Source organism: Accipiter gentilis, chromosome 9, assembly GCF_929443795.1.
Source record: "Accipiter gentilis chromosome 9, bAccGen1.1, whole genome shotgun sequence".
NCBI lineage: Eukaryota > Metazoa > Chordata > Aves > Accipitriformes > Accipitridae > Astur > Astur gentilis.
This window is the reverse complement of record NC_064888.1, coordinates 22,261,364-22,283,811: the sequence shown is the minus strand read 5'-3', so window position 1 is coordinate 22,283,811 and position 22,448 is coordinate 22,261,364. Positions and strand designations below refer to the sequence as shown.

Below are 22,448 nucleotides of genomic sequence, written 5' to 3'. Positions count from 1 at the left end.
CAAGCTGTCTGACGGCTTTCAGGCTGGGCCTTCTCATGTTACGTGATGCTGTGTAGGGTCTGGAATGTGAAAGAGGCTTTGGGTCACAGGTGAAACATTTCCAGCATGGGTACTGGTTGTGTTTCTCTGCTTACTGGATAGGGAAGGCTGCTGGGCCACCCTCTTCTGGGGGAACTCTGAGTGACCGAGCTCTGGCTAACAACAGTGAGGGCTGGTGATACTTGGAGGTGCTCAGGATTTGGCTGGAAGGCAGGCAGCAGTTCCCAGTGTTTGGAAGCAAGTGAGAGTTGAATCCTGGCCCGTGTCTATCATTGCCTTATTGCGTGGCCTGCAGGTAAATCATTTTATCTCAATTGGAGGAGGAGTGGTTACAGCCCTTGAGATGGACTTGAGGAGTTGTGTCTCTGCTACAGGCTCCCTGCGCGGCTAAGTCACTTGGTCTTTCCAGGCAAGGAACAGGGATGATTATGCCACTTCCCTACCTTCAAAGTGTTTTGAGGAAAAGTCCTGTGTACTTAGGAGATTAAGGAGCCTCTTGCGTAATACGGGCAATAGAGGCGTGCTTGGATCTCCGTTTCATGTTTTCTAGGATGGTGTAATAAATGGCTTTTAAGCACACCGAAATCGTGGTGTAAAGGAATGAGCACAGGCTCATTAAAATCTATTCTTAAAACTGGCCAAATGTAAGCTTTGACGTTTCCCAAACTATTGATTTTGCAGCTTAAATGGAACAGCTATGGGGCTGAAGGGGCGTATTTTTTTGATAACTGTCATGGAAGCGGTGCGTTTATTCTATTTCTGAAGAGGGGCCTCAATTTTAAAACTGGTTTCCAATGGGAAAAACAGAAGTTAAAAAAACCCTCGCCCCTCAAGTCAAACAGGTCTGATTTGGCAATCCCAGGAAAAGCAAGGCAGGTTGACCCACGGAAAACGTCAGGCCGAAGGGAAGGGGCAGGTTGATCGATCCCCGCTGGCACCATGTAGGGATGGGGACAAGTGACCGACAAGAGCGGAGCGCGTGAGGGAGGAGGCACTGACTGGCCAATGGGGGCTGGCTGTTGCAGGGGTGGGAGAACCGGCTGAGCAGTCAGAGCCTGTGATGCTGTAGAGGATGTGCCAACCAAAGCCTGAAGTTAGCCAATTAAAAACAAAAGAGGAAGGGCAGCCCACCAAAGAAGCAGATTTCAAAGAAAATTGGAAGTGGTTGAGCAAAGACGACCCTAACCTTTGTTTTAAAAGCCAAAAACCCCAAGCCCTAATGAAAGACAAAATGACTGATAGGAGTTCACGTCAGTGGTATTTAGGTGTCTAAATGTTTTAGACCCTTTTGTTGATTTGAAGGGAATGTCTCCAGCGCTGGCCCTAAGTCTCCACTCCTGTTGCCTTGCAGAATGACATCTACGAGTGGGTCCGGGACCACCGCGTCCATCACAAGTTCTCCGAGACAGACGCGGACCCACACAATGCCATGCGGGGCTTCTTCTTCTCCCACATCGGCTGGCTACTGGTGCGCAAGCACCCCGATGTCATAGAGAAGGGCCAGAAGCTGGACCTGAGCGACATAAAGGCTGACAAAGTGGTGATGTTCCAGCGGAGGTGAGTGGTGGGGTCAGCCCCAGCACGGAGCCACGTGGGATAGAGCAGGGACTCTGCAAATGGGCTAGGGACCCCAAGCGCCTTCGATGGAGCATGAGGGGATTGAGGGCGTCATTTGAGAATGAGAGTCTTGGGTCTGCCCGAGGCTTTGCTGTGGGATGAACTGTGAGAAATGAGCTGTGCCTCTCCTATAGGAAGTGTTTAGGAGCTCTATAGGAAGTATTTAGGAGCTAGTGCTACCTCCAGCCCTCCCACACACCTTTCTTGCCTGCCTACCCTGTAGCATCTTGCCAGCCAGCAGCAGGCTGAGCTTCCCACCGCAAAGCACTTCCACGCCTGCCTGCCCACAGCCCAGCTGCTGCTTTAGCTGGCCCAGAGCCCACCCACAGGTGCCTCCGGGCCATCCTTGGCGATGTTGTGTTATACTTTGAGGCCATGCCTCTACCCCTCTCCCAAGAGCCTCCTGGGAACAGTGTGGTGAAAGAGGAGTTGAAAATGGGGATGTCGGGGAGACAGTAACTGGGAAGGACAGTCTTGATTCACTGCTGCCTCTTGCATGGGCTATCTCTCAGCTGTCTGGGGCTACACTGGGACTGATCCCCAGAGAAGGCGAGCCTGTCACCAGGGTTGCAGGGATGGGGGACTGACCCCATATAGCAACCACCCTCACTCAGGAGGTCCCTAGTTCTGTCCCACACAAACCAAGCAAGATTTATGGCTTCCCTCCTTTTTGTGCCTGGGATTTTTCTTGTGGCTCGTCAGAGTGGTTCGGCTTCCTCTACTCCCTTCGCTCTAGTGTGAGAGACCCCACATGCTCGTCTGTTTGATGGCGCAAGTGTCCCTCGCTTGCACTTGTTGATGGGGTGTATTGGTAGGCAGGGCCAAGTCTGCAAGGAAGAGTTGCAGCGCTGGGCCAGAGCCGGAGAAGGGACCTTCTGTGGGACTCTGCAAGCACGGGCTTGCCTTTATGGGAACCAGCATAGCTGAGAAGCAAATGGCAGATGAGGCTAAAAGCAGCAGCTGGTGTCTGGACTCATGGTGATGGCGACATTGCTTTGTGCACATGTGAGATTGAGACGGGGAGAGCAGGACTTCAGTTTGAGTCTCCTGCCCGGTGATAAGACTCTGGAGTCTCCAGGCATGGCTTCTGCACACCCAGGGAAAAAGATGCAGGGCTCAGGGGTGAGGTATTTCTGCACTTGATTTTTCCCTGTATAGCTGAGCGTGAATCCTCCAAAGGGAGGACTGAACCACCCAGTCCTGTCCTGCCTCTGCCACTGAGCACTTTCCTTCTGGTCCCTTCTTTTCCAGATACTACAAGCCCTCAGTGGTGTTGCTGTGCTTCACCCTGCCCACTCTAGTGCCCTGGTACTTCTGGGACGAATCCATCATCATCAGCTTCTTCATTCCAGCCATCCTGCGCTACGCCGTAGCGCTCAATGCCGCTTGGCTAGTGAACAGTGCTGCTCACATGTTTGGCAACCGGCCATACGATCAGCACATCAACCCACGGGAGAACCCCCTGGTCAGCCTGGGGGCCCTAGGTACGTTCAGCGTCCGTGTCTTTTGCTGCGGGTAGACTGTAGAGCGGGGACTGCCCCTTGGGGCTGCAGCTGCTTCTAGGAATTTCTGTGAATCCGGGTGTCCCTGTTTGCCCCTGCACTCTTCCCCTCCAGCCTTTGCACCTAGGGGTGTTTCCCAGGCTGGTCAGTGAGTACATAAGGGCAGTGGGCTTATCAGCTCCCACCAGCCTCTCTCCAGGCTGGAAAGGACTCTGCTATACTTAGCACCTCCTTATCTCAACAGCAGTATTTTATTTACCCTGCTCGAAGGTCTCTCTGCCCCGTTCACCAGACTGAAAAACGTGTGCTGTAGGCTCTGCTTCTCTGTCTTAGATTTGTCAACTTGAAAACCAGCAGATGCGCATTTGGACATGTTGTCAGGGCAGCTGGTGATTTTGGGGGTACTTGAGGATGAGACAAGCCAGATCATCTCATGTGCTTTCCTGAAATTTTGGGGACCTAGGAGAGTACATCCCAGGGTCAGCATTTGCCCTGATCTGTTGTCCCAAGCCCAAATCCTCAGCTGGTTTGCATCACTGTACATCACTGGGGCTGCACTGATTTCCACCACGGAAGGATCTGCTCCTGGATTTTTAGTAGGGAGGGATGTGAACTGCAAAGGCTCGGGGAGGGGGGGGGCGGGTAGGAGCAGGAGTCCAGGCGATGTCACTGAAGGGGTGAGCACTGAAGCCAGCATTGACAGTGTCCAGAGCAGAGGGTGGCTGGCTGACTGGGGTAGATTGCTTAGTAGAAGTCTGTCTGCATTATTCCCACATGGAAATGCCTGTTGGATTTGGCATTAGGACTGCCAGTGGTGTAGGAGTATTGATTGGCCTGGCTTGCTGGGAACTTGCTGCAGGTCTAGCTGGTAGCTCAACCAATACTAGAAGGTTTCTCGTGGTGGCAGAGGAAAAGCCGTTAGGATTCCGCCGGTGTTTCGGTGCAGTCGGTGAGCCCGGGCCTTTCTCGGTTCCTTGCCACACGCTCATTTTCCTCTAAAGCACCATAGGTCCGCTGTGACTGTCGTTGCCTCATTTGGGCCAGCCTGGGCGTGCTGGACCTGCCCAAATGAGGTGGGGTAGATTGCAGAGAGGTGAAATTGGGCTGAGAGGAGAGAGAAGCCTGGACTCAATCCAGAGCCTGTTTCAGGAATGTGGTGCTTTGGGCCAAGGTGAAGGGCCCATCACCTGGAGCTCTGCCTCACCCCAGTCGTGTTTTTCAGGAGAAGGCTTCCACAACTACCACCACACCTTCCCCTACGACTACTCCACCAGTGAGTTTGGCTGGCGCTTCAACTTAACCACAGCCTTCATCGACCTCATGTGCTTCCTGGGGCTGGCCAGCGATCGCAAGAAAGTCTCAAAGGAGGTCATCCTGGCTCGGAAAATGCGGACTGGAGATGGGAGTCACAAGAGTGGCTGAGTTCCTGCTCCCCTTCGCACACACATCCACACCTCTCCTTCCTCCTTTTTTCTCCCTTTCTCCTTTCCTCACCCCTCTGAACACGCTGGACAAAGGTTTAATGTTCTGTTTACTAACTACTGAATAATGCTACCAGTTTGCTTAAGGTAAGGATAATGAGTTTTAACCCCCCTCCCACACTGTATTTTACGTGATGTATTTAAGATCTAGGACTCTGCCTTTATAACGCAAGGCCACCCCTTTCCCTCCTCTCCTTCTCCTTTCCATTCACTCTCTCCAGCCCCTCTACCACGCCTCCCACTTCACATCGTCCCGGTCTCTCCCTGGCAGAGGAGCTGGTAGGAAGCAGCCCGGGGCGGCTCATCGCAGCCGGCTACGTACCATGGGGTTAAGGGAAGCCTGTACCAGCCAGCTGAAGAGCTGAGCCAAAGTCAGTGACTCTCTCCCCGCCACCTTCCCCCCCCAGATTCCTTCCTCTGTCCCTCTTCCTTTCTCAAGGGCTGCCGACAGACGTGGCATGGCTAAACTGCTCTCCCTGCAGGGGAAAAGCAGCCCCGTTCCCTTCCCTTGCCACCGGAAAGAGTTGTCTCTTTCCAAGATGTCTCTTGGGAAGTGTTCTCCCAAGCTGGGGCAGGGGGGTGGGGGTCTGGTGGCAGCAGCGGGCACTGGAGGGGGAGCCTAGGTGACCTTATTACCTCCTCCGTCTGGTGTCACAGCCTCCCTCTCTGCACTGCCCGCTGTGCCCCACACCACCAGGGACTGAAGGCAGAGCCTGGCTCTGGGCTCCGTGGCCCCTTTGGAGAGCCACAGTGAGAAGGGGGACAGACAGAGGGGTGTGCCACTGGCTGCCGTGCGGTGGCGGTGGCACCAGCCTGGGGTGGTTTTGTTCGCTGCCGCCACTGAGATTTTTGCCGGGAAACAGGCCTTTGCCAAAATGGAGAGGGGGAGAAGGATGTAAACCAAAGCTCCATCGCTGAGCTCAGCTGCTTTGTGTGCTGGAGGAACGGGGTCCCCGCTGGGTGGCAGGCAGATGTCCTGGTGTCCGTGCCCGCCCTGCGGATCCGCATCCTGTGCTGAGCGCAGGGGTGGGGCTACAGGCATAGGGAGGGGTGAGGGTGTCCGCGGGAGCAGGTCTCTCCATCCCTGGGGGCTCCGCTCAGTCGATTAACAAGTGCCTGAGAAACACCGACGCGGGGCCAGGCGGCATGGGGGGACTCGAGGGAGCCAAGACCTCCGAGGTGAGACACTGCCACCAGTGCGAGCCACCTCTGGGCTTTCCTGCCCAGGGTCCCCCAGGGTGGTTTGTCATTCCCGGCTCCTCTGAGGGGGCGGGAAGGGGGAGGCGAAAGCAGCTCCTCGTTAGTCCCTTAGCTTGCCTCCCAGCCCCCTTGGCGAGCCATCTCGCCACCTTGCTCCTTCGCTGGCGAGGCAGGCAGCGAGGGCGGCTGAGCCTGCGGAAAGGTCAGTTATATCACCGAGCTGACGTGGGCACGCAGCTGGAGGGTGTGCTGGGGAAAAAAGTCCTTGTGGGTGTTGTTTCCTGCAAGTTGCAGAGACCGCAGCTTGAGTTCAGGTGGTGGGCTAGGTTCTGGGCATCATGGCCCTGAGCCCCTCACTGGGCTGAATGTGCTCTTTTCCCCCCTTAACTCTCCCCATTGTTATTAATTTTTAGTAGTAGTAGTAGTTGTAGCAATAGTCTTGTTTTTGTTGCTTAAATGCACCAAACGGAGCCGGAGGAACGCACAAGAGGTGGCCGGAACGAGGTGATACTGGAGCGGGGTTTGCAGCATCTGCCTTATTCAGGCAGGGCAGGGAGGGCAGAGAGAGTGGATGCCAACTTCCTCGCCTCAGCTTTGCCAGATAGCAGCCGGGCAAGCTTCACGGGAGCAAGTCTCTGCAGCTTTGCTTTTTCCTGCTGCTGTGAAACTCGCCAGGAGCCAGGACAGCTCTGTGATGTTCTCCTCAACAAGAGCACGCTCGTTACTCAGAAAAGAAGTCCTTCTCCTCTCCTTTCCCCTGCCCGCCACCACCACCGTGGCCCTGTTATTGCTCAGCAATGGGACCCTTCCAGGTTTTGAGCCACTGGGAGCGAGGTGGTCTCCAGCCGAGAGGTACAACAGGGAGGAATGGCGCAGGGAGCCCTTCAGCTCCCAGCGTCAGGAGGCGGCATCCTTGGTGCTCTGAGGCTCGTGGCTGGCTGGGGCAAAGGGAGTTGTGGCTAGAATTGTATCCTACCACTTGAAAACAGAAGAAGCCCTCCAAAAAAAAGAGAAAGGCTGTTGGCTCTGTAATTGGGGGCTGACTTTGCTCTAGTCTGAACCTCTCTGAATTCACAGAAGTCTCCAGGGAGGATGAATTTGTTCCATCCAGTAATTTGAAAGGGGTGTGGGGAGGGGAGAAGATGAGGAGAATGATTTCCTTGCTCCTGGTGCCCTTAAGGGGTCACGGGACACACCCTACCGGAGAGAAGCGTGCTGTGACATGCTGCCCTATTTCGCATCCTCTCAGCAGAGAAGCAGGATTTGACATTAAGGGTTCCTTTCACATGTCAAGTGCTGATTCGGGTCCAGAATCTGGAATTAGCGTGGGAGCTGAGGAGCAGTAACCAAACAGTCCTGGTGTTTGCCCAGTCACTTTAAAGGTAGATTGGCAAATATCTCTGGGTGCCTTAAATCTTTCTTTAATATACATAGGAGTATTGACAGCTATTTGCCGTATTTTTTTCTTTTCTTTTTTTTTTTTTTTTTTTTTTTTCTGAATTGTGAACATTCGAGGGGTTTCTTAATTATTTAATTGCCTACATGGAACTGTGGGTGCAGGTGATTTTGAATGTACTGGAGTTAGCATTTTGGTTAGATTAAGGAACAGATGCAACAACAGCTCAAGTAGAATTTTGTGATATAGGTAGAGATATAGAGCTATAACATACACACACACACCTCTAAATATATATATATTTTTGGTGGCATGTTTGTATCCTGGGCGCGTCATCCGTATGTTCAGCTTAAACGAGCCTGTGAGAGGTGGAAGCAGAGAAGGCAGCAGCGGGACCTCGTGGCTAGAGCAGCCATTCTCCTGGGACGTGTTCCCACCGCCGCTGCTCGCGCACTGCGTCATTTGGGACAAAGTCAGTCACTTGAAAACTCTCCGTGCCTCGGTTCCCGGTCTGTGCCAGGGGGTTACGCCGTGCCTCCCTGGGGTGCGCTGAGGCTCGCTGCCGACCGGCCGAGCGCGGAGGAGGAAGGCGTACGTCCCGCACGCGCGCTGCTGCTGGCAGAAGCGCGGCCTGGTTGGTTTTCCAAAGCCGTTCCCAGCCCCGCTGGTACTGTGAGGAGCAGCTGCCCACGTGTTGGGTGTTCAGGAAGGACTGGAAAGTTGAATCTGCACAGCGTCTAAGCTCTGTCGCTGTTGAAATGTGAGTAGGATACAATTTTTCCCAGCTTAGGGGTTTCTGCATAGTAGCGTCTCCGTTTTGTGTACCGGAAAGGGAGAAGAAAAACCTTTTTGGAGTAATTTCTACTAATACGGCCGCGGTCGTGCTGATCTGAAGTTTTATTTGTTCATAATAAAAACGTTACGTGAAAACTGGCTGGGCTGGTGACGACGCCCGCGCTGCCCCGCCGGGAGGGAGAAGGCCGTGCGCCGCCGCTCCCACAGCCGCCTCTCCCGCGGCAGACCCGGGGAACGAAAGGGCCGCGGCTCGGGACGCGCCGTGAGGGAGCGGCCCGCGGCGGCTCTCGCCCCCCGCCCCGCGCAGCCCGGGCCGGCGCGCCCCGCCGAGGCTGCCTGTGCGCCGCGGGGTTACTGCAGGTTACCTCCCGCCGGGGCCCCTCGCCAGAGCCTTGCGGCCGCCGGGCACACACGCCGCGCAACACGTAATACCGGCAGCCCGGCCCCCCGGCCGCCGCCGCCTCAGGCGGGTTCGTTCACCCCGGCGAGGGGGAACTTTCCTCCCGCGGGAGCGAGCGTCCCTGCTCTCCCCACGCCGTTGGCGGCGGCTGGAGGGGAGCGAACGGAGAAGGGGGAAATCCCCGGCCCGGCTCCGACTTTAACTGATGTCCCCCACCCAGCCGCCTTTTGAACATCCGATCGTAGCGGCCAAAAAGGCCACCTCTGCGCAGCGCCAGCTCGCTCCGTGCGGGAGCGGGCAGAGGGGACTCCCGGCCTTGTTCAGCACCCGGGGACCCCCGAGGCAGCCCGTGTTTGCCGGCCCTTGCAGCCGGCGTGCTGAATGCCTCGGCAAAACTGGCCCACGCTTCGGTTCCCAGCTGTGGCCGCTGCCGCCGGAAAGCCCTTCGGGTGGCACGGCCAGAGCCGGCGTGCTGCAAACCGGAGCGCGGGGGAGAGAGAGCGCGGGAGGGGGAGAAGAGGGTTATTCGGAAATAATAAGGCCTGCGCTTTCCCAGCAGCACCATTTTCCCGCCTGGAGGTGTGTGACCAGCCCAGGCACTGGGATGTGTGGCTGCCCCGAGCTGTGGAAAAGAGCAAATTAAATGTTCCAGCTCATCAGCTGGTCACAGAAGTACGTCCCTGGAGTGACGGAGAGGTCCTGCTTCTGATGATCTGGCGCGCTTTTGATCCCAGCACAGCCCCTCCTAAAACAAGTGAAACGGGCAAGGCAAATCTTCAAACCTCCCGATTATTCAGCCAAGCCTAAAAATAAAGTTAATGATCCCTCTAGTCTGGATTTCGTGAGAGTGGAACTCACATCTTGGCCTCTCCCTCTTTGTTAAAGGCTGTTATTAAAACCCCTGCCCAAAATATGTTTTCCTATACTATGAAGCCCTTCAGCGGCGCCAGCTCAGCATTTTGAGCTGTTGCCTGGAAGGGTTTCACGCATGAGTAGTATTCCTACTTTTCCTATGTGATCCATGAATTTGGGCTGCAATTCCAGTGCACCCTGACTTTGCTTCTCGAAAGATCTCCCACCCGCCAGGGAAGGAGAGGGAAGCGAAGGGTTAACGCGCCAGCCAGCTCTGCTGGGTGGGCGCGGACAGGCAAACAAGTGCCTGCTTGTTCAGACCCGGCCGAGGGAGTGCGGGGAGGGCTGCGGGCTGGCGCTGGTGGCTGCCAGCAGCCAAGGTGGAGGCTGTGCTGTATCTTCTCGCTGTGGGCACAACGCGCAGGAGGTGCTACTATGGTCGGGGGGGGGGGGGGGGGGGGCAGGTTCCAGCTGCGACCCCCTCCCCAGAGCTGGGATGCAGTGACCGCAGCTGTGAGGAGCCCAGTGTACCCAGCCCCGGACCCTGGGAGCAGGACCAGGGCGGCTGCCCTAGGGAGGGCAGCGGTCCCAGCAGCAGGGCTGGGTGCCAGCTCTGCACCGAGCCCCGGGCTCCCACCACAGCGAGAAACCCGCAGCTGCTGCTTACCCTCCAAGAAAGGGAGCAGGGCCGGGGGTGGGCACCTCCTGGGGAGCAGGGCCCGGGGGGGGGAGTGAACGAAGTCCCAGGGGAGCAGGTGGAGGAGATGGCACCACAGCAGCCCTGCGCGCCATATGGACGGAGTGGGCGGCATTTGCTTAATGCCCAGCCAAATAGCCTCGGCCCTGCCCCAGAGGCACCTCTTCTCCTGGGGAGCCCGGCAGCCACCCTGCCCCGATGGGCAGCGCTCCGGCACGTGGCCGCCACGGCCAGCAGCAGGACCGTGGGTGCCGGCACGCACCCCGGGAGAGCGGGGCGCCCGCAGGCCGCACCCCACGCTAGCGACGGCCGACCCGCCGCAAACTCCCACCTCCCGCGGTGCCGGCTTACATAAGGGAGCTGAGCCCCATCTGCTCGGGCTCGAAAGAGCCGCTGGCACAAAAGCGGCTTTGGCCCGAGAGGCCGCGTCTTGCGGTGCCCCTGGCTGGGCCGCCGAGGGCGAGCAGGGACCTGCCACGCACAGCCCCCCCGGGCCATTGGCTGGGCCGCCCGCCACGGCAGAGCCGCAGCCGGCTGACGGTGCACAAAAAGGAAAGGGGAGGGGAAAAAAAAAAAAAAAAAGAAAAAAAAAAAAAAAAAAAAAAAAAGAAGTAGGCTGAGCTTCCCTGAGGGTTACTGCCGGTCATCCCACGGGCTCCGGGATCGCGTCGGCCGTGTGTTTACAACAGCCTACAGCTCCTGACCCAGGCAGGACCAATCGCCGCCGCGCCGCCCTTGTCTGATCCGGCCCGGCCCAATCCGCGCCCCGGCGCCTGCGCCGCACCTCCGGGGGTGGGCGCGGGGGCGCCCGCTCGGCCTCGCTCGGCAGGGCCGCGGCCCACGCCGGGGCTCGCCGTGACGCCCCCCCCCGCCCGGGAAAGCCCGGCCTGAAGTGGTCTCCGAGCCTCCGCAGCGTCCCCGTGCCAGCCCGCTGAGCCCCGCGGCGGTCGGAGGGGTTTCACCCAGCCACCCACCCAGCGGCGCCTGCGGGCAGCGCTGCCAGCGGCCGCTTCGCCTGCCTCTCGGGGGCTGCCGGAGAGAGACGGAGCAGGGCGCCAGGAGAGCAGCAGATACCCTTCCTTTCCGACGGAGCAGCCCTTTGCCTGCTCGCCTGCTGCCCCTCGTGAGCATCACCCCCTCCACTTCGGCACGATCGCCCCCAGCTGCTGCCCGCGTTAGTGCTTTCTCGTGAAGCATCAGAGGCTGGAGTCAGGGGAAGCGCGAGCACCTCGGCTTTCGCGTGGAAATGAGCTCTGTTTTTAGCTTTGAAAAGACAGCGTACGAACTCCAGGGGACGAGAAATGGTAATCCAGTATGCGTGTGGACACACGTGGTCGCGCTCCAATACACATACGTACATAAACGCACAAGTATCAATCATAAAGCAGGACACTTAGATTTGGGAGAGAAGCGTAAAAAAATACAGCTTTCATACACATAAATACTGGTGGTGGTGTCACCTGCTCATTCGGTGACTGTATATTGAAAGTTGGCATTACATGAAAACAACCAAATCCTCGCTTACCTGGAATTCTTAACTGAAAAAGCAACCTGTGAAACTATGTCTTCTATCTCTTTTTAAACTGCATGGAAAGATACAGCACTTCGCAGAACAAACGGTATTTCATAATGGAGACCGTAGTGACGACAGCCGTTCCATGCCAATTTGGCTTTGTAACAAACACATCCGCTTGGGTTAGGTTTTTTTCAGTTCTCCTAAAATAGCTTTTTACAAAACCCTGGTCTTTAACACTCAAACAGAAGAAATGCGTATCCCTTTTGAAAATGCCGGTGACCTTCAGTCACCTCATCAGCCGACAAAGCGAAATTGTCATTTTGACAACATGATCGTAAATACTTGTCCCTTCATCTTACAGAGAGGTTTCACGTTCTGTCGCTTTTACACAGATATATAAAACTAACGGTTCCTAAGCTAATCGCCCAAGTCTGGGTGATTTTTAACATTCCGAAACAGGAGGAGACTTATGCAATCATAATACTGCTCTTCTTCCTCGCCTTTTTTAGCTGCCTAGTTAAATACTGCTGATCCAAATATGCATATAACTGCCATTTTATCACCTAAAATAGATTTGGCCTGACCCCAAATCCCAAAGAAACTACGCTTAGGTACACTGTTCTTGGGTGACCACTGGGAAGTGCATCATTAGAAAGCCAAGACAATTAATTCAGAAGCCCTGAAAAACTACCGCCGTGACTGAGGGCGGGGTGGTTTCCAACCTCAGGCAGGTGTCGGAGCATCAGGCTACCCTGCACTCACCCCCGTGCACTATCCCCCTTCAGCCAAAATTCTTCCAAGATGACTTAGAGGTCAGGTGTCTCTTTTCACAGGGCAAAGATGGTGGGGGCAGGTTTCAACGAACTTCAGCAATTTTAAACCTCTGTATGAAATCCACTCTGGTTAAATAAGCACCCTCTGGAGTGAAGAGAGACAGGGAGGCGGTTCCTGCAGTGACTCACAGCAACAATCCAAGATACCTGTTTTAGAAACGGGTGAATCATCTGCTGGTGGTGCATCTGTAACTTCTATATACGGATACCTGGGCTAGTTGTTGGATGCCCGCCTTTTAGATGATGAGTTTGGTGCAATGAGTTCCACACCTGGATTTTAATGAGGAGAGCCATCAACTCTCCAGCAGCGACCCACAAAAGCACAGGCTCTGAGCGCTCAGAGCGAGAAACATTGTAATCTGAGGCATCTTGGTGGCTTTGGTCTGTGACTCAGCTTCCTTGTTCGGAGCTAAGGCGGTTCAAAATGTCTCAAGAATTACTGGAAACTTGAAACTGGAAAATTTTAGATGCGCTTCACAGATAAGAGTACGTTTGGGTTTTTAGACAGGAGGCGATAAACTTCTGGAAATTGTTGCCGTAGGATGTCGTGGCAGCAGACAGCATCAACAGGTTCACAAAGGGTTTAGAGAGACTCACAGTAAACAAGGTCCACAACCAGATGGTAAAAGCAGAGATGTGCCCTCTAACACACACAAACACAAAACACTTGTGGACAAAGCGGACCTCCAACAGCCCCCCGGCTTGCGGGCTCTCCCTAAACAGCCTTTCCCGTTGCCACTGATGGAGAACATGACATGGGGGCAGGATGGACCATTGGTATGAATGGTCACACCACTGTCAGGCAGGTACAGAGGGATGAGGAATAGTTTCCAGGAGTTACCCTGCTCTAAATTCCACTCTTATGATGGCCCCTGCTGCAGCATGGAGACACAGAGGGCTGGAATCACAGCCCCAGGATCCCACCCAGCTTTGGAGGCAGCGCTCCTATGCCTCCGTGTCATTCCTTCCAGATCTTCCAGTTCACTTCCCCCAGGCCTTGTTTTTAATACTCCAAGCTTCTGAAGTCCGGCCATCAAATTATCAAGATGTCTGATGGCACACAATAAATATTGAATCTTTGGGGATGAAGCTCATAACTCAGTTTGCCACTCCTGACTAACGAGCCCATCTCAGACTCGTAAATGAAGGAGTATGTTCTTTGGACTAATGACCACATAACTTGCTGGGATTGATGTTGTGGAAGACATTGCAGACACATGGGAGTTTTCAGGAAATATCAAGGCTCTTTAGAACCACTACTAACAATGCACCAGCTTTGTTTTAATATCTGTGCAGGATTTATTTTCTGTGTTTATGAGATTTTTCTTTGTCTCTAGTCTCTCCAATTCCAATTAAGCTGAGTCATGTGCAGGCAGAGCATAAGGGGTTGTATTAGAGGAGCATCAAAAATGGAAATTTTTGTTTCACAGAAATTATCTATATCACTACTAGCTTTCATTTGGATTCAGAAAGGTGAAAAATTGAAGGAAAAACTTCCCAGTCTTTTCAAATTTATCTGAAGACAGACAAAAAACTGTGATCTCCCAGCTGTCTTGTCTGGTCGATTGTTTGTGAGGCAGTTCTCTCTTTCAGCCTCAACAGAGTTTTCTTTCCTTTCTTTTTCATTTGACTCCTTCCATCGTAATATACATAATCAGCACCTTTGCACACAAATACAGCTGAAAAGTCTTTTCCAGGCAAAAGCCAGAAGCATTTCATTTTGAAAATACCCAAACCAGAACATTTCAAAATGGCCAAAACATTTTTTTTCCTCCTCCAAGATGATGTTTCTGGTTTCAGGCAGTGTTTCAATTATGATGACCACGTTTTCTGCTGGCAAGAGGTCCCCTCAGTGGAATTTAGCTGGTCAAAAGCATGATGTAGTTTTATACCCCTTGGGCTGGGCCAGCCTGGAGTCTGAGTCACTACTAATGCATTTGTTTGGTTCCCACTCTGCTATCGGCTGCTTACATGATACCGGGCGGGTCTCCTAATCCTCCAGGAACTGGCACAGGTGCTGCTTTCCTTCTTCCCAGATTTTCTGCAGTGCTCTATGGAGGAGAGACTTCACGTTCCACATCTAGCACAGGGAAGCCAGAGTGTGGTTAGGGATGTTATAATCCAAGTGGCCGTGGTAGAAACCTTCTGTCTTATCCGCTCGGTTTAAAGTTCAGCCATTCCGGTTTCTGTGAGGTTCACAAGGCAGGACCTCGGGCCATCCCTCAGCCTCTGAGGAAAACCAGAGCAGAATAGTATCCCGTCCTTTGCTGCTGTAGAAACCCATGCCAGAACCCAACTCCTGTGCAGTGAGAGACACTGAAGCACTGAAACTAAAGCACCCTCTCCCAGGAGGTGCATGCACAGGTTTTTCTCTCAAGAGACTCAAATCGGTTCTAACTGCACATTTAAATACTTCATGCTTTTGAATGATTGATGGGTTGAGGTACAGCTCTCCTAATATGTGGTTTGTTCTATGCCTGCATCCTCATCTGGATGTCTTGAGCTAACAGAACAGCACAGACTGATAATAAAGGCTTCTGCCATGGGAACTGGACACATTTCATTCCTTAGCAGCATGTTTACTGTCAGCTCCTTCTTCTACCCGAGCAGGTACAGGACATACTGCAAGGATCACTAATTGCCCGACACATCTTTGTCAGTAACAAGCTCAGCTGAATTTTCCCTGACCCACTGAGTTACTTTTGTTCAGCCCCAGTATAGTGTTGTCCTGTAACAGATTTCTGGCTGGCTGGAGAAACTCTTCTCTGTCTCCTGCTCAGCCCTGCTCTGCCGCCCAGCAGCACAGTCGCTGAGCTGGGGCACCGGCGAACTCTAAGCTCACTGAATGCTGAAGACAGTCTCTTTGCCCTTTAGTTACACCATAAAGATACACATCCCTTCTGCATGGCCAGCACATACAGATATTTCTGACCCAAATGTTTGCCTGGGCATAGCGTATGGTGTCAGTAGCAATGGCCTCTGACCTTCTCTGGTCTCTAGGAGGCAGGGCAGATAGCTTTCCTTGCCTCGTGGCATCAGCCATAGCACAAAGGGTAGTACCGCACACATACTTAGAAATGTGCTTGCTGTTCACTGCCATGCTTAAGTGCATAGGGCTGCTCAAGGCACATCAAACAGTAAATATTTATAACGTCAGGCTGGGATCGGGCATTGCATCTTCCATGCAAACCCCAATTCAGAGCACATTAGCCTATTAAGTGCACTCGCTTCCCTTCTGTAAAAGGCTACTGGGGAGAAAATAATCCATTCCTGGTCATGAGGGGGTCCCAGTGCAGCAGTTAAGAGAGAGCAGTGCTCACTTAGAAAGTGAGTTAGCTTAAAGATAATCCACCCCCTTAAAGATAATTCCCCCCATCCTCAGTGAAAAATATTGAGACGCTGTAGATTAGCTGGCACAGGTAGAGCACCTCCTGGTAAAAGCCCAGATTTATAACTACTGAAAAAGTGCCTCCTTCCTCCTGTATTTGGCAATAGTTTTTCCATGGCTGAGAGGACAGGGTTAGGCAGCTCTTCCTGTTGGGGGAGATGGGGACACCGATACAAAAATGTTCTTACTGCAAGATAGCGATTACGAGAGTACCATCTCCGAGAATCAGGCCACAGAGGCTGAGAAATAATCTGGCTGCTGAAGAGCTGTTTGACTGAGCCAGCAGGGAAATGGGGGTGGGAACTAATTCCAGTTAAGGGCATGACAGGTAACAAATGGCACAGTTGCCATGGCTGGCAGGGTGACATAAGCAAAACCAAGAGAAGGCACTTGGCACTGCAAACCCCCAGCAAAGTCCATGCACAGCACGGTCTGTCAATAAGGGCTGCACGTGCCTCTGATTTCCCAAATGACAGCTCTGTAATAAGCTGGGTAAGAAACTTGGCTTTGTGAAACAACCTGTAGCACTTCACTTAGCACTCAAGTCCACCGCTAGTGACTCTTCTTTACTGACACGTCAGCATGGGCTTTTCACACTTTCCTGCTGGTTTATACTTTTTATCATATGACCCACAAACCACCACCTGTTTTAAATTTATAATTCTGTGTGGGACTTCTGAACGCTTTTGAAACCTAACAGAAAATGCCAGCAATGTAAAGACGTGCGACATATGCTAGCCTACACGCCTGCCGACCTCACCTCCACTGTCACACGTAATAGCTACACAGCTAGCTGTCAAGCACAGCAGCACAACACTCCCAATTTTCCCCACCATGCTATGTGGTGAATGAAGTTACTCATTCAGAGTGTTTCCCCATGCTGGTTCCTTCTAGAAAGCGGACTCCTCCTGTTTTCTTGGTCACGCTAGTCAGATCCCCCCCGTGCCTCCTTGTTCCCCGGCAGCTGACCGTGACATGGGTCAGAGCATCAGGCTGCTGGCAGATCAGACCGACGGGGTCCTCTCTCCCTGCTGGCTGCTCCAGCTGCACTGAAAGCCAGCCCTCCTGGTAAGACGGGGAACAAGACCTGAGGGATCCTGCAGTAGGGAAGGGCCCACGTAATGGTGATCAGGAGCCCACAGACTTCTCTGTTACAGTGTCCCTTTACCCAACCCTTATTCCCAGCCACTTTGGCTGCTCAGGGCAGGAGCCTCTTTGGAGGGTCAGACTCCATGGGGGGGGAGGAAGACAGGGCTGGAATTAGGAAGAGTTTCAGAGCACTCACCACTTTCCTCCACTGTGGACACCCAAGATGATGGACAATCCTTTCTCCAGGCTTGCTGGCTGGTGTTAATTTCAGGCTTGCCAGGTACACACCAACTACAGCCCAGGCTTCTTTGGAGACCCTTGCTGTGCAGCCAGCAAAGGTGTTTCCTCTTTCAGCAGCAGGAGACCAAGACTCGTCTGGGCGAAACCAGGGAAAGCCAACCAACACCATTGGTGAAGCTGCCAGACTGAGCCAGTGCTGCTCACAAAGGAGCCAGACTAATTGGGACCTGCTGAAGGAGCAGACTATTTCATTAACCACATGTATAGGAAAGCCCCAAGCGAACCTATTCACGAGTAACCAGCGCAGCATGCCATATGGCTAAGATCCCAAAGAGCTCTCTCCTAGCTTGAAAGCTTGGGCCATCCCACACTGCTCTGTTCCAGTATACGGCACAGACATAATTTGCTAGCTGCTGGGCACCACACAGTTACAGTGCTCCTCTTAACCCTTCCAGAGCCTGCAAGGAACTCTATTCTTCCCCGGCAATCAGGCTGGGCATTACAACACAGCTACCGGAGGAGGTCATCGCTCCATGTATGAGACAGCAGGACCACCAGGAAAAACCTCTGCACGTCCAGATTCAATTCCATAAAGTGTTAGAAGGAGTGGCCTGAGACCCAAATGCTGAGACAGGACAAATGCCACAGACACTATTAAAAATCAGGAACCAGCATTGGTCTACCTGATCTTGTTATGTGTTTGTACATCTCTAAAGCGTATAGCTGAATAGTTTTGGTCAAAAGGGGAGACAGGAAGATTGGTCATACAGTTGGTCACAAGCCCAAGCACACGCTTTAAAATGGGAAGGGAATTGCATCTCCATGGAGGGAGAGATCCAAGGAACAGCAAAGGAGGGGGGGACCCCAAACAGTCTGCAAAACACAAAGGAGAGGTGTAGCAGGGAGCCTTTCTTTGTGTCACATATAGGCTCTTAGACCGGTTGGAGTAGATACATCCATGTAAGGATGATGGTGTCAGCGTGCCCAAGGACTGATCCATCCAGCTTATTCCCTGTGAATTGGAGCCCACCTCATGCCCCAACATCACGTACTCTGCCAAGGACATATACCTTCCACCACTCCAGTAAGGCACTAGCTCCTGGTATCATAAAAGCCCCCTTTGTACAAGTTTGTGTGTTTAAGTTCTGTACGTTTCTATAGATTCGGATGGAGAAATAGTTACCAGAAAACATCACAGGCCAAAGACAAGAAAAATATGCTAAGAAGATACTGTGTGAAAGTTTCCCAAGGACTGATGACCTTTGGAGACAAGTAATCCTGATGAATTTGCAAGAACTGATAAACTTAGACCACTAGAGTCTAATGCAGCACAAGGCTGCCAGCACACATTAGCATCTACAACAGGTTGTATAACTTGGATGGCACCCAGGAGGGCAGTGGCTGCTATATGCAGATGAAGAATAGAGAGTTGTGTATACAGGTGGTGAAACAAAGAGCCTTCTGAAGGAGTTTCTGCAGACCTACCTAGAAGCCAGTGGTGCGTCAGGATGACCTTCTGCTTCTGAGTGTGCACGTTGGGGTTGGCCTCCCAACGGTTGCTCCAGCTAATAAGTGAACGTGAATGAGTGGCGTGTTACGTGAATAGTTACCTGCTATTACTAATAACACCTTGATTCTCTTAACAACAGCAGCTAATGAATAAAAGACATTTTAAGAAATAGCATTTGTAATCTGTGTTTTCCCCTAACACTATCCTCTATTTAAGGACAAAGGAATTTACACCACCTGTTCGGGAGAAACATGCTAAAGACAGTGTGGCACTCATACCTCTTCATGGTGGGACCTTCAGACCCAGCTAGGACAGACAATGTTAGCACAGGACAGCTTCTTTGACCAAACAAGCCACTAGCCATGAAACGGTTTGTTGAAAACCTTGCCGCTGCTTGCCAGAGAGAATTGGTGGCTGTGGGGAATATGTTCCTCCTCCTGAAACATGCTATAGGAAATACAGTCAAGTCCAGCCCTGTGGAGGTACTGGACAGGAACCACGTGCACGTTTGTAAGGGCAAGATCTGTTCAAAGGGAGAAGGTCCCACGTAAGAGCCAGCTAACTGCTGTCTGCTCCATCTCCCGCACATTGTCTTCTTTGCATGCTTCAATGCATGGCTGGGGACCATGTACTGGCAGACCCAACTCTGTCACTTAGTCACTCTACAGACGTGGCTTGTCGCTTGAGTCTGCTATTTTTCTAAAGCATCTCCATAGGTGATGCCTTGTGGCTGCCACTGATGTCCAGAGAAACTATGCAGACTCAGCACTCCTGATGCAGAAAACCAACAAGTGTTGCAAGTCACACTGCCGCAAAAAAGAGAGACCCACAACGTTTTATCTTGTAAGCCTTCCCCTCAATCTGCCTTCGGGTGACCTGCATTCCCATGTCTCCAGTGCTGTCAAGTCTAGTGCCTCCACTTAAGGAACAGGCAGATTTCTCCATCTATAAAAAGAACGCGGGGCTGTTTGAATAACTATTGCAACAAAACTGGCTTGATTGAGTCAGACCAAAAGTATCCTCTGACTAACCACAGCCAGCAGCAGATGCTTAGAGGCCTGTAGAAGAACAGTCAGATTATATCTGGACTTTTATTTTTAATAAGTACCAACAGCCTCATCCTCTGTGAAGCACTCCTTCCATTTAAGCGTTGAAAGGCTTGAGCCAGATCACAGGGTCTTGCAGCTCCTACCCTAGAGAGAGTTTATAACCCAAGAGGCAAAACCCCCATATATACATGCAGGCACAGAACTGCCTTGCAAGAGGCAGCCCAAAGCATTCATGGCAAAGCTGAGAATCAAATGCAGTCTCTTGGCACTGGGTTATATTTTCAAAACCATCTGTCCAAAACATGATGGAAGTTATTAAACTAAAGAAACAAAGGCTTTGACAGGTGAAACTTCCTTCCAGATTTTCTGGCGGCGTTCCAGCCTTGATCACTGAAATTTCGCATGCACACATGACCTCTGCGAGCGCAGGAGTGTGGTGCTCACACACGCCTAGCTGAAATGCCATTCAAGCAAAACTTTCTGCTTGGTGAGCATATTTCCTGTTATCTCCAGTAACCCCTTCAATCCCAGCACACTGGTATCAGCAACATCGTGATTTATTAAGACATGGAGTGGAGTTTTTCCAGTGGGTTTTTTCCTCCCTCGCCATTGTTATCACTGATGAAGTCCTGGCTTTGAGAGCTTTCTGGGTTCAGGCAGCCGGAGCTGGCACCCCTGGTGAGCTGCGGTCAGCAAACATTTGCAATCAGCAGCTGACTTCCCACTGCCATCTGCCTGCTCGGGCAGACAACGAAAGCACTTTGCTTTTGTGCCCAGCACCTTACTCCAACGGCAAAAGAACGTCCCCCAGCCTGTGGGACCTCCTGAGCCCACGCATTGCCTACAGCCATTGGATTTGTTTCATGCCCAAATGAAAGAAGCCAGATTGGGTGTGATTGAAGAACAGAGGCAAAGTGACTGGCTCAGCTCTGCTTTAATGGCATTAGTCACGAATTTTTACTCACTCAATGTTCTCAAAGCTTGCTTTCCTTTTTTCCCCTCTTCTCTTTTTCATCTGTGTGAAACACAGGTGATGTCAATCCTGCTGAGACAGTCCTGAAAACTTTGCTTAGCTTTGACACTTCCACCTCTACCTCAGACTTCAAGGAAAGCCTGCGGGATGTCAGCAGCTGTAAAGCTAAAGGGACTCCTTTCCAATCCTCTCCACCAGTGCCAAAACATTTTCAAATCCCCACACTTCCAGCAGAAGCCTTCCTACTTCAGAAAGCAACATGCCTTTCCCTCTACCTGAGCGTCACCTCCTGTGCATCAGCAAGCAGGGTAGCTTGATGGCACGGCTCCAGTGCCCTCTAAAGCTTCCAAACCATTGCTGCCAGCAACCCAAGCAGATGCCACCTCTGTCTTGCAGGGTGGCATTTAGAAAGCCATAGGCTATCAAGTGAGATTTCTCCTAAGCTGTTATCACCAGACTTGCCAGAGAGGAGCCAGCAAGAACCTTAAGACTAAATCCCATCACTTCAGGAGTTAAATTAATTATAGTGCAGATAGAGTGGGTGAGGGAACCTGTATGAACTAATTAAGCAGTACACCTACACAAGTTAAGCCCCAGTGACATCCACTCCCTCCCCTCAGAGAACTGTCTCCAGTCTGGGCCTATATGTAACAAGACAAACATACCAGCTCCTCCACCAACAGGGTAGAAATTCCCAACTCCCCTTTCCCTCCATCAGTCTCATGAGGATAAAAATGGGGGATTTTTCACCTGATGCATGAAACGTGAACTGGACTGGGCTCAAGAAGTTTGGATGCTCATTCCCACTCTGCCACTGACTGGCTGAGCAACCTCAGCCATGCCCTCTTGTTCCTTCTTCACAGGAAGGACTAATCCCCACCTCACTGAGCCTTATGCAACACACCCCTGCTGCAGCTGATGTGATACTGCTGCACCTATTAAAAGAGTAATTGGGCCTGTCCTAGATGCACAGAGGCTTGGCAAATCAGTTGGTTTTGAACCATCACACGCCCTATTTGATTCTGCATTCTTGCCCAAGATCATTTTGCAGATGGGGGGGGGGGGGGGGGAATCAATTTCAGGTCAAAATGCTCTTAAAAATTTGACATTATTAAGTAATGTAAAGGTTTGCAACTGGTTTATTTGCTTAGTGATGAAACAGCAGAGGATATAGCCACTGGAAGCCTTCCAGCTAGGACATCTGCTTTTCAGGTATCAGAGGAGATATGATAGCTGTTCAGATCTAGTAAGATTCCCTACACACACTGTTTGAAGATCAAACATCTGTAATTTTCCCTCAACCAGGAACATGTCCTGCCAACCACCACAGGGACATGGTCACAGTAACAAAAGCACCAGATTTTCTGCTTGCCTGCAAGCACCAGAGCGTTGCTGAATCTTTGGCTGACCACAGAAACCCAAGAACAGTAAACTTCATGGGTGATAAGACCGATGCCAGGCGGTGAGGAAACCAGCTGATTGATGCACACCCCGCACTCTCTGACATGGGAGGAGCAAGGGGTTACTTGGGTGAAATGACCTGATCAGGCACTGCCAACACACAGACACCCGCTAAGGCTGAAATCACCCAACCAAGATAGCAGCTCAGGGACAGACCTCATCGAAGGGTGGCCTCAGCCTCTAGCTGCTCAGATGACATTTCCAGAGCTCTGCCCCTCCACCCCAGGATCTGCAAGGTCATCAGCTGAGAAATACTCCTGACTTGGCCAAAGAGACCCCGTGGCAGACCTGCTCCAGCACAGGGAAGAGCCTACTAAGTTTTTCGGAGACCTGAGAAACAAAGCTCTCCTATGCCTCTGGAAGAGGGCACAAAGGCACTTAAAACAGCAGCTATGTCCCCAGAACTAATT

General features: G+C 52.3%; 1 protein-coding gene across 2 annotated transcripts in view; it reads left to right on the top strand.

The window, feature by feature from the left end:
• The window catches only part of LOC126043081 (acyl-CoA desaturase-like), a 94,672-nt gene extending 86,507 nt beyond the window's left edge, over positions 1–8,165 (top strand). For both annotated transcript variants that reach the window (XM_049810979.1, XM_049810978.1), the window contains exons 4-6: positions 1,391–1,596; positions 2,908–3,140; positions 4,381–8,165. In XM_049810979.1, coding sequence (XP_049666936.1) covers positions 1,391–1,596; positions 2,908–3,140; positions 4,381–4,580 — 639 coding nt within the window. In that variant the 3' untranslated portion in view covers positions 4,581–8,165. The remainder of the gene's footprint in view (positions 1–1,390; positions 1,597–2,907; positions 3,141–4,380) is intronic.
• Positions 8,166–22,448: the final 14,283 nt, after the last annotated feature.